Raw genomic sequence first — 15,698 nt, 5'->3', positions numbered from 1 at the left:
ACAACAGATCGGTACTCATCTAATAACTTTTTTTAAATACCAGTACATTAAAAATTGTTACAAAATAATATGACTTTTAATTTTTATTCTAGAAAATCATCCCCAAAATTGTTTTTAGAAGTAATTTGAATTAGAAAAGTCCAGTTCCTTTTTTTGAAATGTTGAATTATGAATTACCTACCTACATAGTTATTTATCTAAAATTATTGTATGACGTCACATTTGTTTAATCTATTTTTACCTTATATTCATCACATTGAAATGAATTGTGAATAATTTTGATTATAAATACTATTTTACATATTTCTTTTGATAAAAAAATTATAAAGCTTACATAATATATTATTTATTCATATTATAAATTGATATGTTAAAAAAAGTTTAATAATACTAATATTGGATTCTAAATTGATACATTTATAGATGATAAGTTGTATAGAAGTATATTTATTATTTTATCATATAAGTAAGTTAAAAAAACAGTTTATTAATATTATATTAAATATTTCATAGTTAATTATTTTATGAAAATTATATTATTTTTGTTCACGAAACTTTGTTGTATAGAAGTTTCAATATAGGTGTATTATGTATAGTTATTATATATTCTGAACAATATAGCTGTAGAATAACCTATATAATCTATATCATAAAACTATTGTCAGAAATTTGATTTTAAAATTAAAATACAATTTTATGATAGTTCGAATTTAGGATTAAATAATTTAATTTTAACCTGTTTAAGATTTAAAGGCATCACTTAATAAATAAATTTAATTAAATTAAGAAAATATTTTAAATAATAGATGTTAACTTTATTGCCAACCAAAAACAAGTTTATTGGTATTTCATATTTAGTATAATAATAGGTTTATCTTATTTTTTTTATTCGATTGTAAACATTTGAATCTAAATTTTGGCACAGTTTAAAATTAAATCTATTGTGCACACTGCACATATAGTATATTAATTCAAGGCTGTTTCTGTTAACAATAGTCACTAAGTTAAGGTTAAATTTTATCATTTTAACGGAACAAGTTTTTTTTATTATTATTAATTCTAAAAATATTTAATAAGGGTAGGTACTTACAAATACATATCTAATTTAAATTTATTTAAATTGAATGAATTAATAGAAAACTTTTGCTAGTTCATGTTGGCACACCACACAAAGCTTTTACCCGGAAGTCATAATGCTAGCTAGCTAGCTGTTGACTAAATGCAAAGGCTGCTATAGTACTTAAATAACTTAATTAAAGTATAAATTCAAGTTAATTGAGATGTATTAGTTTACTGTTGAACTCTGACATGTCTGAAGACCGCAATACGTCCAATTTTTAGTCATCAAAATAATGAAACATGTGAATACAACTTTTTTAATACAGAGTGCAGGCAAGGTTACGTCATGAGAGTTTGAAATAATCAACTATTTCGTAGTAACAACTGTGCCAATAAATTATAAATGCTCAAAACATACTATCTTTACATATATATGCTTAATAATTGATAATATATTTAAATATATACATAATATAATACCTGCTATATCATTAAATTTTTGAAACAACCTTTATTTGATATTCGTGACGTCTTATACAATAAATAATATACCCTTTAGATGTATAGGGCGATCATTTTATTTGTTTAAGCACTCATTATCTCAAAAACCTATTTTTACATACTTACGTTTTTAGCTTATTATTTTAGGATAAAATATTTCCCTAGCATTTTAATACCCGTTTTAATTTATGAGAATTTAATTTAAAATAAGGATTTAGAGTTTAGATTAGTTTTTAAATAACGTGGAGTGAAATGGCATAATAAAGGTACCTTGCAAAATCTTGTTCCATAACTGTTCATTTAAACTCGAAACGATTATGAGTGTTATAATAGTTTATGACTAATTAACTACCCACTGGCTACTCTATACTCGTTTTAAATTTGATTTTTATACAAAAATATATTATTCAGTAAATATTCTGCTTTGAATATTCTGTTTAAAGCATACGCCATCATTCAATAAGTAAAAGATAAATATATGTATTTTAATTACTTCAAATTTAAAAAAAAAGTATTTTCAAAAATGTTAATATTTTTCAATAAAACTAATATTTACATTTTATAATTATTATGATTCTTAAAACTTAAAAGAATCAGGCTAATATATAATATACATATAATGCCTGAAAATTTTATTGAGATATGCATTTTTAATTTTAAGTGTATATTGCATAATACATTTTAGTATTTTACTATTATATTATAAAATCCTGTTAAGGATAGGGGATCGATCACTTTAAAAACGACTTTGCCCATTAAAGCCTTCAGCGGCAGGTGAAGACCACGCTGCTGCAGCGGCCGTTGCCATATTGTGATGATGTGATGCGTCAGCTGCATCAGCGACTAGACGTCAATCGCGTGAGGGTGTCTATATAATAGAGTCTGCAGTTTATATCCGTTGTACAGATAGTAACACGCAGTGATTAATACCTACGAATATAGACGTTTTATATCAGTGGAATATTGTATTAGGAACTTAGCCACTTAGGGTGGGTGGGAGGAACATCTGTACAATGGATCCATTGCACAGCTGAACATATTAATCATAGCCGTCACCCCTGAATTTGATTTAAAATTCATTATAAAAATGACATCGTCGTCGAAACTAATATAATATAGGTAGGTCGTAGGTAGGTACTTATAAATGTTTCGATAGATCTCTCGTGGTGTGAGCGCGCATGCAAACTCGTCTTTGTTTTCTGTGCGAATCGATTGTGTTCCGGTCACCGTTTTCCGTTTATAGAAATGTTTGAACGATCGTGACAGCGGCGGCATAACATACTATAATAATGTAATAGAACGGGGCGACAACCACGCAGGACGCGAAAAACGAGTCTCCGACGGACGGGCGTCGTCAATGACTCATGCCATAATAATATTATTATGCCCGGCCAATACTTATGTGACGTCACCGCGTGTTTAACGACCACATGCATATAGACCGTCGTATCTATATATTCATATATAATATATATATATATATACACCATACCCGCCAACTTTATTACAACGTTCGACCCTGCTGTAGCACCCGTTACAAGTCGTTTTCGATTTTTCGAGTCAGGAATAAAATATATCCCACCCTGTTGCCATCATATACCGAAGAAAAAAGCACCGTTCTCGAAATATCATAACTTTCGATATCACGGTGTCACATGTTTTATCATAACTCGATGAATTTTTGGTCTCTCTGGAAATTTCAATTTCAAGGCGTCTTTAGTCACAACTAACTTTTCCTGTAAAACGAACGCATATATTATATAATATAATTTATTAGGTATATGCTTACAAGTATATGACTACTAATTATAGCTCTTTTCATCGTAAGCGACATATATAGGTGCGTTAGATCAGATCACGTTTGCTAACTATAATAAATAAGTACGCTGAGTCACTTTTTCTAAATTTTACTGTAGAGAAAAATAAAATTTGAATTTACGTACTTTCTTAAACGTGGGCATTTCATTTTATCAATGTGTAATGTGTATTGTGTATACTGCAGTGGTTCTTCAAATATGCGCAGCAGTGTCTTTACAGTGGAGTCATGCTGTTTCTGCTTATAAGATATGATATTTTAGACAAGATAGACGTTATAAAATCCAAATTTTAAATAAACGTAATTTACTTTGACGCTTTTTAATAATTGAACGATCACAGGACACAATCCGCGGCTTTTCGGTGCTACCATCATGTTTGATATTATACCCATTTGTAAAGACTGAAAAGTAAAGAAATAATATAGTTTATTGTAGAATACTACACTCATTTATATTTTTTCAATGAAACTACACGTTTTCACATTATATGACAGACATGATTTTTAGTTTTTACACGTTACACATGTCTGACGTGATGAATTTCATAAAAAAACGGTAGATGATTTCGATTTTATATACATTCCGCGATTGACCCCACCCGACCCCTTATATAGGAATTTATTGTATGTGTAACCTAGTAACCTACCAGATATTATGCAGTAATACGAGGTAATAATAGGTACCTATTATATATTATTGATGTCATAGACTCATCTATTATAACATGCATTACAAGTATTATGATTATTATAGATGATTTTTTTCCAGTTTGTTTATATTTCATTTTAAAACCTTATAAATAGTAGGTATATTATGTTACCGACTGTGTCAGATCACTGTCGTAACCACGTAAATGCTGTTTGAACAGACATTTATTTTATTGAGTTCTATTCACACGATATCAAAGGCGCCAGGTTTTAAAAATGTTACGGAGGCTCACTATTTTATAAACACATGTACAGTTTTACCTAAATAATTACTAAACATTACTAATCGTTAAACAATTACTAAAATATAGTTATTTGTTGTTTTGTATATTATAAGTTATAACATTTTAATACGAATAGTATTGGCAATTTCAATTTTAAGGGGCTGAGCTCCACCTTATCGAGCTCATGGGGGGTTACAGGCCCCGAGCCCCCCTGTACTCAGCGCCCCTGCGCGATATGATATTATAAAATAAGTAGTGGTAACTACTTTAACATAGACATCATATTTTCCATCGTTGAGGCGACCGATTGGCCAATTTTTTATTTCAAACTTATGGATCCTTTACTAGTAATAATAAAACGTTTGGTCAGAGATTAATATTAATAGCTGTCGTCTGTTACGTCCAATCTTAGAGTATGGCTCTGTTATCTAGGATCCACACATCTTTAGTGACTCTAACCAGTCTAACCAATTGTAAAGGGTTCAGCGTAAGTTTCTCAGGTTTGTTGGGTATACCCGCCTTGTCACCTTGAGGATAACTCACGCAGAACACGACTACTCACCTGTTGCAAACCAGCTTAATTTTCTCTCGCTGACCGTTCGTCGTCATTATGCAAACCTTAAGTTTATTAATGGTTTGCTGCCTGGCGCGATCGATTCACCATCCATCTCACCACTAATTTATTTTCAAGTTCCACTCCACCAAACCCATTCACACGTTCCATTTCATATTCCTACCGCTTCCACAAATTATATGTTCAGTGAACCAATTTGTAGATTAATGCGTACATCCAATTTGGACCCCTCTTCTGAAGTTTATAAATTCTATGCAAACATCATTTTGTACCATAATAATTATGGTATAATTATTGTAATTATTATGCTACCCGTAAAATAATAAACTATAGCATTAATATTGATATTTGGTCTTAAATATTAAATCTGTTATAATTATTATCTTGTATCATTATTATTGCTAAATCATATCACTATTATTATTGTTATAACTTATAAATATTTTAGTCTCATAATATATGTAAAAAACCCTGATTGGCGTTTATATCTTTAAATAAAATAAAATATAAAATGTATTATTATTTATAAGTTATAGTATTCATTCGCAGTACATAAGTTAATTGATTTTAATATGACATTATTGATTAGATGTGTTTATGAATGAATTGTTTATTTGTGTGAACAATTATTGTCGATTGTTTTTAAATATTTCTTCGATTTTAGTCGTGTTTATTTGCTTAAGTAGAATATAATTTCTTAAAAACTTTGACATGCTGAACTATTGTTTTGATTTATATGATGGTTTGGACGGATTAAAATTACATAATATAGACAAAAACAAATAGTAAGTAATATTATATATTCTGACACGAGTACTTGATACAAATAAAAGCATAGTTTTTACATAATATTTAAAAAATATACAAACTGTATTAGATATGTTAATATGTAATAATAATATAATGAATTGACGAAGGAGGCTAGATTTAATCATTGCATAAACTTCGGATGCAATAAATTATTTAATTAGTTATATAGTTATCATTATTTAGACACCAACGTCTTTTGATACGACGTAGAGAATTATTCGAGTGAACAAGGATAGATAAAAGCAAAAAAAAAAATAAACAATAAGTACATTTTACTGATTTATTCGTATTAAATTATTTGTTTGTAAAATTGTTATGAAAAATTAATTAACTAATTACTAATTATTTGGAAACTGGTAAGAATCTCCGTTAGTGGCTGACAATCACGGTTTTGTATGAATTGTATTGTAATCCAAATATATAAACATATTATTATTATCAACAACAAACCAAAATACTTACGTAGTTACGTCCTACAATAATGTAATTGAATCTGATAAAATGAATCCTTAATTATTATTTATATTTAAAGTTCGCTATAAATCTAATATATATATAGATATTATATAAGTCGCCCGTTAGGTTAAAATTTAGTTTTATTATTAGTTATTTCTTTAAAAAGTAATTATCTTTTTCTAAGTAAGTGTTATTTATTCGTAAACCTAGCACCAACCGATAAGATTGTATGGAAATAAACAAAATTAACTGCAGACTAGTGACAACAATATTATATTATTTCAATAAAATTAATGGAAAAATGATGTAACACTTTCCAAATATTTATTATAAACGAAAACTAAATTTTCAAATGATTAGAAAAATATTACATTACCATATATTTTAATAAATCCAAAATACAGTACATATTTATACTTAATTAATTTAAATAGATTGACATGCAAATTTATAGCAAAATCATATTTAGCTATATTACGTTTGATGTCTATAAAACAGTCTATACATAGTATCTATAAGTAATATTATTAACTTATTTATAAATAAGATTATTATTTTTGGTTGAAATATTGAAAAATAAAGCAGCTGCATAAGTGGCGTACTAAGGATGGGGGAGGGGATAAACCCCTCAAAATTTTAGAAAGAATTCATTTTTTTTAGACAATTTTTAACTTATTATATTATGACATGTTAATAAAAAATAATAACGAATAAAAAATAATAATCTATTAAAGTTTGAGACTTGTTTAGTTTAGATCATTCTGCAATTTATTAACTTAAAAATTAAATCCCCCTCCCCAAAAAAAATCATGGTCTAAGTACGCCACTAGCTTTATATGATACTGTAATAAATAATGATAATTTACAGTGGCTTATTGACTTATTGTGATTTATAAACTTACTAATCATACAGTTGTAAAGGATCTAAATTAAATTAGTAAAGGAATTTAATGTAGATACTTTACAACTACATGATTTGTAAGTTTGTAAATCACAATAAGTCAATATTAGAAAAATAACAAATGTTATTTAAAACAAATCGACACATATAGAGTACAACCGTAATATATTTGCTACTATTTTGATGTTGTTCTGTGGATTGGAATAATTAGAGTATTATAGACCATGTATGATGTATCTGATATATCTAAAAATACTATAAAATATTGTACTAAATTTGAGCGCAAGTTTTATAGTTCACAAGGTTAGTGGTTACTGGTTACTATATAATTATTTGCTAGTATTTAGAAAATAATAAACTTTAACTTTCTATGATACATAAAAAAACATAACTTAAGAATTTTATAACAATATTCTTAAAAATATAAATATCATTTTACAAAATATGTATTCTATAGACTATAGAATATAAATTACAATGTAATATGTAGGCAAGCAGCTTAACAATTGGCTATAAAAGCTGAAGGAAACATTTTTTTCTGCCAGAAATCAAAACCGTATATCTCCCACGTGTTAATATGTTGGTAAGGTAAGTCTTTTTTCATGATTTTCTTGAAGATTACTGGGAACTTCCAAAAATAAACCTTATAAATTATTACCAGCATCGAATTTCTAAACTGAAGACATACTTTTGAACCCTCGAAAAGTATTTACAAACAAAAAAATACACGTTGTTGTATATTTTTAATAAAAAACATAAAATTAAAATTAAAAATACAAATACATAAATAAATGCGTATTTTAATAACATTAATTCGTATAAACGTATAAACTTTAGTACTTGACAATAGTATTATGACGAATTTTAGTTTAAACTCATATTTCATCTATTGACTAAAGTTTTTAAAAAAAAAAATTCAGTGAAGAGGACGTTACGATATTATACGTTTGGTTAATTTAATCCATTTTATCAACTGTATGTATATTATAATATTATGTTATTATGTTTCAATGTCTATTACTATATTACAGATAAAGTACTTGATATACTGTTAAGAAATACGTTTTGAATAAAAAGAAAAATTGCACATTATAGCCAAAAATAGGATGAATCGAATCAAGTATAGGTATAATCAGTATTAAATTAGAAATTTGAAGCACATAATTTTTAAAGTTAGTAAGTTCGTTCTGGACAATTTGTTTTTTAGAATAGATAGTAGGTACCTTTATATAACATGTTTTAATATAAAATAATCTATAACCACATAATTTTACTGCAGAATTTGATAATTTTTATTTTTTTAACAGATATATTATACAATAATATTTTTAAAGTTCAAATCTTTAATATGATATGACGAGCTTCAAATTTAACTAATAATTAAAGTACGATGGATTTTGAATGTATTTTAGTTAAAATTAGATGTTATGCTTAGATCTTAAAATTGAATTATAATCAACGCAATTCGTGCTTTTTAGGGGGACTACCGATGACATAGATATCTATAGGTTTAGAGGTAAAAATAAGGTAATTTTTTCAATCTGTAAGTTAATAACATATGACCTGACAATAAATTGATATAATATGTACATTTTGATTATAATTACACTATAGTATATTGTGAATTTCGTTCTTTAAAATGTAGTTACTACCTACATTTCTGCATGTGACTGAAAGCGTTTCACTAGTAAATCGCATAGATAAATATGATGTAATCACATTATTTTTGTATAGTGATATCAAAATAATCATAGGTATCTAGTACTTGATATAATATATCATATTACGAATCATATTATTGTTATTTATATTAAAATTTGTTTTTGGTAGATTACAATTTGACACGGTATTTAATAATACAGATTAAGTTTGATAGGTAGATGTGTAAATGTAAATATTTTTTTGAATCACAAAAAAATAGTTATATACTAAATAAATATTAAATATATAATTAAATTGTATAGTTGTACTAAAATTTCAAAGTATAGTTTTATAAATTGTGTTTATAGTATAATAGGTAACTGTTAACTTTATTTAGACACAATAATGTAAATAAATAGCTATACAAAAAAGTTTATACGATTTAATAGGGATATTACTATTTTTTCAATTCATAAATTATATAAATCTACTTAATACATAATAATATTATGTAGTGTACCTATATTATTATAATAATAAGTTCAACTTCAAACACAAAAATAGTTTAGCGGGGACGATATTAATTGAATCATTTAGCATGCTAAATTGTTTATTATTCTTATATTTTTTTTTTTGTTTAAACAAGCCATACAGTAATTATAGCTGACAGCGATTTTTTAGGGTTTGAGTTCAAGTAAGTTTGAAAAACTTTTAGTTTTTAAATACCTCGACATTGAAAAGTTATTTTTGTTGTTGATACTATTCCAAAGTCGCTGTCCGATTTGCCAAATCTGTTTTTAGGTAAATGAGATATCGACAGTGGTTTGGAATTAACCAAGTGTTCATTAAAATTTGAAAAAAACTACTCGCAGATCAAATTAAGTAATTCAGTTTTAATTGCAGTTTTCATAATAATTGTATTTTACCTGTTTCGTTCATATAAATTAAGTACCTATATAGTATATACGTTCGATAAACGATCGGCGGTTGAGAATATTAAATACATGTTAAAATAATAATATGAGTCAAGGGATTTATTTAAGAAACGACCGGTCAGAAGCCAAAGAGGTCTTGGTGAGTGAAAAATCTACCTACATAGACCATATATGGTGCGTGTGGATTTGTCCGGTAACCAAACGACGACTATTTTAGGATTAGTGTACCAGCCACCAGGCGCAACCAGTTAATGTGACACATTAAAATTGCGTTAAATTTGATTTTTAACCTTCGTATTTTCATAATAAATAATAGGTATTCAATTTATATACGTGTATTAACTTCTTAAGATATAGGTATATTATATTATAATAATTAATAAATAATACATTTAAGTTAACAAAACAAAATAATGTTTATAGATTTTTATTGTTATTTTTTTAAGATAGGATAAAATTTCACATCTGCAATGTTTGGTTTAATTTATATTTAGAACCTGCCATCTTAATATTATTATTATATACATACACGAGTATAACAGCACATACTGTATATTATGATAATATGAAAGCCGGGAAGTGTAACGTGTAAAATATTTTAATACACACCTGTTGTTAGTTTACTAAATGTTTAAATATCATAATATATATAAATATCTAAAGTTATAGATTAAAATCTAAATTATTTTCACAACTATTTAAAACAACACATTTATATCTGCAAGGTCGCTCGAGATAAACATTTCCGTTTATCATTCAAAAATACTTGATATAGAGAATGAATATTATACATATTATAAATTTATATTATATAAAATTAATTAACCTACAACACTGGTATATATATTTCTTGTTTGTGGTACGTACGTCTTCTGTTGCCCAACAGATAATAATAAAATAATATTCAATTTATCAGGATAACTATTATTGGTGTTTCGTTGTAGGGGTATTACACTATTACTTACCTATATATATGGGCTAGCTGCTAGGGCTAACGGTATGTTCGCCTTTCGGTATACCTGTATTTATCGATATTTAAAAATACTGGTATCCGATATTTTCAGTATTTCAGAATACCCAAAGGTGGGCATTAACTAGTTAAAAGTTAATTTTTTTTTAACTTTTTATCTTAAAATTTCTGTTCTTTTTCTTAATAACATAATTTTGTATAGTTTAAATTAATTAATATTAGTAAAGTAAAAGTAAAAAGGTATATCAGTGTACATTATGATAAAAGTTCAATAAAATAATTTTTTATTATTTATAAATTATAGAAACTAGAAAGACACATCCACTCTTTATGTGATTTATATACTAATTAAAATAAATAGATTAACTTTTTTTAAACTGAGTTAAGTTAATATTTTTCTCCATATTAACTTTTAACTTATCGAGTTATTAAATTAATAATTTGTATGTTAACTGTTAACTTTTAACTTATCGATCTTGTATCCTCTTAACTTAACTTAACTTGAGTTAATTATTTTCATTAACTTGCCCACCTTTGAGAATACTAGTATACTGTGATTCGGTAATTACTAATTACCGAAAATACTGTATAGGTACCTAAATTTATTTAAAACAATAATGAATTATTACCAAAGACCTTTTACTGTAAGGTATACTAGTATAAGATCTATGATAATTACAAACATGATTTATAAAATAGATGTTAAAATTAAATTTTCCTTAGACTGGAAACTTGGAAACACTTATAAATTCACCGTGATCCGGTAATTACCTAGGTACGGCATTTTCAGTTATTACCAGTTATACCTCCATAGACCCCGGTAGTGTACAAACACTGGATTCCGATATTAAAATTTGAAATACTGCCAGCTCTAATTTATAACGATTTTATAGTTAAAATAAAATTTTAAATTTCAGGAATGAATTATAATTCTATCAATTTTTGATTTATTTGTATTAATTGATATTTTGTTACATTTTAATATTTCAAAAATTAAACAAATAGAGACACCAAGACACTAATGTCCTACACTGCAATGAATAAACAAGAAAAAAAAATTATAAATAAACGAAAATCACAAACAATTATTTATAAATTATAATATAGTTACATATATTTTAAAGAAATAACCTGGACTTAAGATATATATTATGGTATGCTGATTGTTGAGTATATATTATAAATAATTAACTATAACATGCATAATATTTTAATTTATCCTATTATTTTGCGTACTACCTAAAAACGAAAACTTTTATATTATAATTAATACTCCATTTTACCTATATAAATATAACTTGTATCCCAAAACAATAACATTTTATTTCAATCCAAATTCAAAGTCTTAAAAGAACCTTCTACACCAAAATAGTCACTTTCCGTCTTTGGTTTACCCGGTCGTTTTTGTTCATCTACTCTGTAATTCTCTTCTTCTAAGAACCATTTTCTCATTTCTTTGACTTTTTCAAATGTATCATCTAATTTTATACAAAAGAACATTTAGTATAGTATAGGAATATCTGTAGATATATGCTTAACACGTTTTGTATTTTTATGAAATCAATAAATTATTGACCCACCGTTTATATTTTTTAAAGTTTGTCCACTCCCTCCAATTTCAATTGGCATCATTTCTTTAGGTATATATTCAAATATCGCTTCGGGATCTGTAGTTGAGTGGTAATACATCTGAAATAATATAATTGTATTATAAAATATATTTTTTACATTATAACATTGAATATTATAAATAATAATTTTAATATATATATATGTATACAAAAAAAATAGTTAATTACTTTCTCAGTTAATTCTTTTTTCATAAAAGGTTTTGTCATACTATTTATCATGTCAATAAACGGAGCTGTATTTATTGTATGGATAGCTTTTAGACGAGCTGGCAATCCATCCTAAAATTAAAATTAAGATTAAGTAGCGAATTAAAATTTAAAATAATTCTTCTAATATAGCCATACTTGCAAGAAATACACGTATTTTTTCATCATATTGATACCAAGACGACCGACATGACTAAGACTAAAACCTTTCATATCATAAATAATTATTAGTCCGTCGAAAGTTCCTGAAGTCATTAGCAACATATCGATCACCATGCTGAGTGCTTTAATGAAATCAGCTAAAACAAACAATTCTGCCTCTACGCGTTTAGCGTATATAAATATAACTTTGCAACCATCTGGAGTTGATCCCGGCAATGCACAAAACGATCTAAAGAGTAATGTACTTCTGAGTAAACAATCATTTTATTATTTAATATATCATTTTTTTTACATAGTTTTAAATGCTTCCAACACAGATTTTACATCGGTATCACGCTTTGTGAATAATTCGGGCGAATGAGTGCGAAGAGTGAAATACGACTCGATGGTTACTTTAGTCGGTTCCAATCGATAAAAACAGCTATGAAAAAATAGCACGAGGAGTTCGTCTGTAATTTTATTTTTTAAATTTTATTAGTGTATCAAAACGAATTACAAATTAAAATGTATAAGTTATACAATAAATTAGATAAAGCTGCAAAGATATTTTTTAATACGTGTAGATAATATAAGCATAGTATATTATACATGCAATAACTGTAAAAGTCTTTTAATAAATAAAAATGGGTCGGACACGGACTACAACATTATAATTATTATGGTATTAACATCGCACTTGTCTCGCATCGCTCACCTCAGCTGTGCGAGATAATTTTTGAGGTATAATTATTGTACATTTAAAAGCTATAGATGTTCATAAAAAAGTTTTTATATTTTTAAAATTAAAATTTATAAAATATATAATAGGAAATGAATTTCACTCTTCTACGAAACTATCTTAAAAATTTGATACGTATTTATATGTTTATCTATATAATCACTTTTCATGTTTCCAACTAAATGAAGAACTATAGATAAAGTTGTATAATTTTTGGAATACTTAAACTTTTAAACATCATAATAATATGCGATAATAATTAATATCAGTGTCACAGTGACACACTGGCATATCTAAACACTAAACATACATTATAAATAAATAAATGAATAGCATTCATGTAACATAGATATAGGTAGTGAATCTTTTACTTTGTATTTAAAAAAATGTTTCATTTGAATACCATCCAAGTCTGCTAAAGTTCTAAATTGTTTATGTTTTATTCAAATTTCAAAATTGAACCATGCAAACCACTAACTAGCCACTAGTGATATAATTTGAGTTACTTTAATAATTTATAGTAACTATAATAACTGTTACATATCTTAAGAATTAATGATGATAGGTGAATGTTGGATATTGAACATTTTTATCATCAATGACTACCTACTATTGTGCTTTAGGTTAAGAAATCACGTACATATATATTATAATGTATCATTAATCTTTATGAAGTATTATTTTTCAGTCTAAGACAAATATCAAATATTTTTAGTGTTATATTACTTATATTATATGTTATACTTCATGATCTAAATTGGGAATACTTTTCTGGTCTCCTATATAAATACATAATGCACCTTAGATGGTTTTTTATCATTATAAAATAATTACTTGCCAGTAACAAGCGGAAGGTGTGGTTGTTTGGATATCCATTCTCTTAGATGATTTAAATCTTCTTCATTGAGTTCTGGATTTTTTTTAAATTCATCTGGAACGTTAAAAAAATTCATATTTACAGAATTATTGGCTTTATAGGTACTAGCAAAACTTCTAAATAAATACACAATACTACAATAGAACTGAAATATTTTTCAATTATCTTTTCGTTATATATTAAATACGGTGGACAGTAATTATAGACAACAATAAATATTATTTACAATTGAATACACGGGAAAAGCCTTGAAAGTTCCATTGCTTGTAACATAATATACTATTATTATAAATACAGGGAAATCGTCTATAATCTAACTTTTATAAAAAAAAATATATATATATATATATTAATATATAGCGTGATTCACCCAGCGTGGGCAACATTTTCTCCATTAATGCAGTTATTTAAAATCTAATTTTTGGAATTCTTAAATATATACTTAAGGCTATAAAATTCTTCAGATTTTTTGTCCTACTAAAGAGTTTTTTTGTGGAGATATTAACTTTATTCTTCAAATGAGAGTACCTTTTTCTACAGTAAATTTTTTTACGGATAATTTTTAGTTATTTTTAGTATTTTTATTTTTTTATAGAACAATTAAACAATCTTAAGTTGGTACAAAAAAAAAAAAAATCAAAAACTCGAAAATATAAATTTGAGTATAGGTATTTATAAATTTTAAAAATCAAAATTTAATTAAATTAATTATAAAACGAAAAAATGGACGTAACCATATTTGGTGAATTGGCATGTATTGTGATAAAACATTTTTATACAATCTTGTATGCTAATTTTCCCTTGATATTGTAATATTATAACATTACTACTTATATAATTAACTACTTATTTGTTTATCATAAATTTTAATTTTTTTAAATGTTTAATTTTTAATTTTCAATATATTATATTTAAAAAAGTGATTAATGACAGTGTTCATTCATTTGATTACAAATTATAAAAGCTCTGCTTATCCAGTATCTATACTGTAAGCTGATCTTCTGATCTGAGAACTCTATTTGGTATAATAATTTTATTTGGTTAATCAATTTAATAAAATATACATAAGTATTTCAAAATTAAAATGAAACAATATTAATAAATTAAGTCTTTAATTTTTATTAATTGTATTTAAAATATTATCTTTTATTATCAAATAACAAATAGTTATTGGTGTTATTAGGACCTATATATCCTATATCCTGGTTACATTTAATAATTGGACGAGCTCATAAAAATAAATTGATTGCTCATCCGCAATTATCATTTAACGCAATAATCAAACCATGTATTTATTGATATAACATGGGTATAATATTATAACATCTACAATAGCATACGTTATTTAATTTGTATAATACCAGATGTGACCTTGTATCTAGGTATGTGTGGAAATTATGACTACTATCCACAACAAATTTTATACTGCACTTGATAAATCTGTAATACCTAGGTATAATGTGTACTATTATTCTAGATAGGTAGATTGTTGGTAGTAGATGCCAACC

At 26.0% G+C, this 15,698-nt stretch overlaps 2 protein-coding genes across 2 annotated transcripts in view; both read right to left on the bottom strand.

Moving 5' to 3' along the window:
• Positions 1-15,698, bottom strand: part of LOC113550931 — a 156,894-nt gene that overhangs the window by 33,975 nt on the left and 107,221 nt on the right.
• LOC113551203 (alpha-tocopherol transfer protein-like) lies at positions 11,738-14,266 on the bottom strand. The gene is made up of 6 exons (XM_026953308.1): positions 14,152-14,266; positions 12,888-13,044; positions 12,572-12,824; positions 12,395-12,505; positions 12,176-12,284; positions 11,738-12,073 (listed from the first exon to the last, which is right to left on the bottom strand). Exons 1-6 carry the CDS (start codon positions 14,264-14,266, stop codon positions 11,922-11,924), a joined length of 897 nt encoding a protein of 298 aa, XP_026809109.1. The 3' UTR covers positions 11,738-11,921.

This window comes from Rhopalosiphum maidis, chromosome 2, assembly GCF_003676215.2.
Source record: "Rhopalosiphum maidis isolate BTI-1 chromosome 2, ASM367621v3, whole genome shotgun sequence".
NCBI lineage: Eukaryota > Metazoa > Arthropoda > Insecta > Hemiptera > Aphididae > Rhopalosiphum > Rhopalosiphum maidis.
The sequence above is the reverse complement of the archived record's forward strand: the minus strand, read 5'-3'. Positions and strand labels throughout refer to the sequence as shown.

Coding starts and splice junctions, on each gene's coding strand:
- LOC113551203 (XM_026953308.1), bottom strand. CDS start 14,266: ATGAATTTTTTTAACGTTCCAGATGAATTTAAAAAAAATCCAGAACTC. Junction 13,045..14,151: donor ACACCTTCCGCTTGTTACTG/GCAAGTAATTAT, acceptor ATAAAATTACAG/ACGAACTCCTCGTGCTATTT. Junction 12,074..12,175: donor AACTTTAAAAAATATAAACG/GTGGGTCAATAA, acceptor GTATAAAATTAG/ATGATACATTTGAAAAAGTC.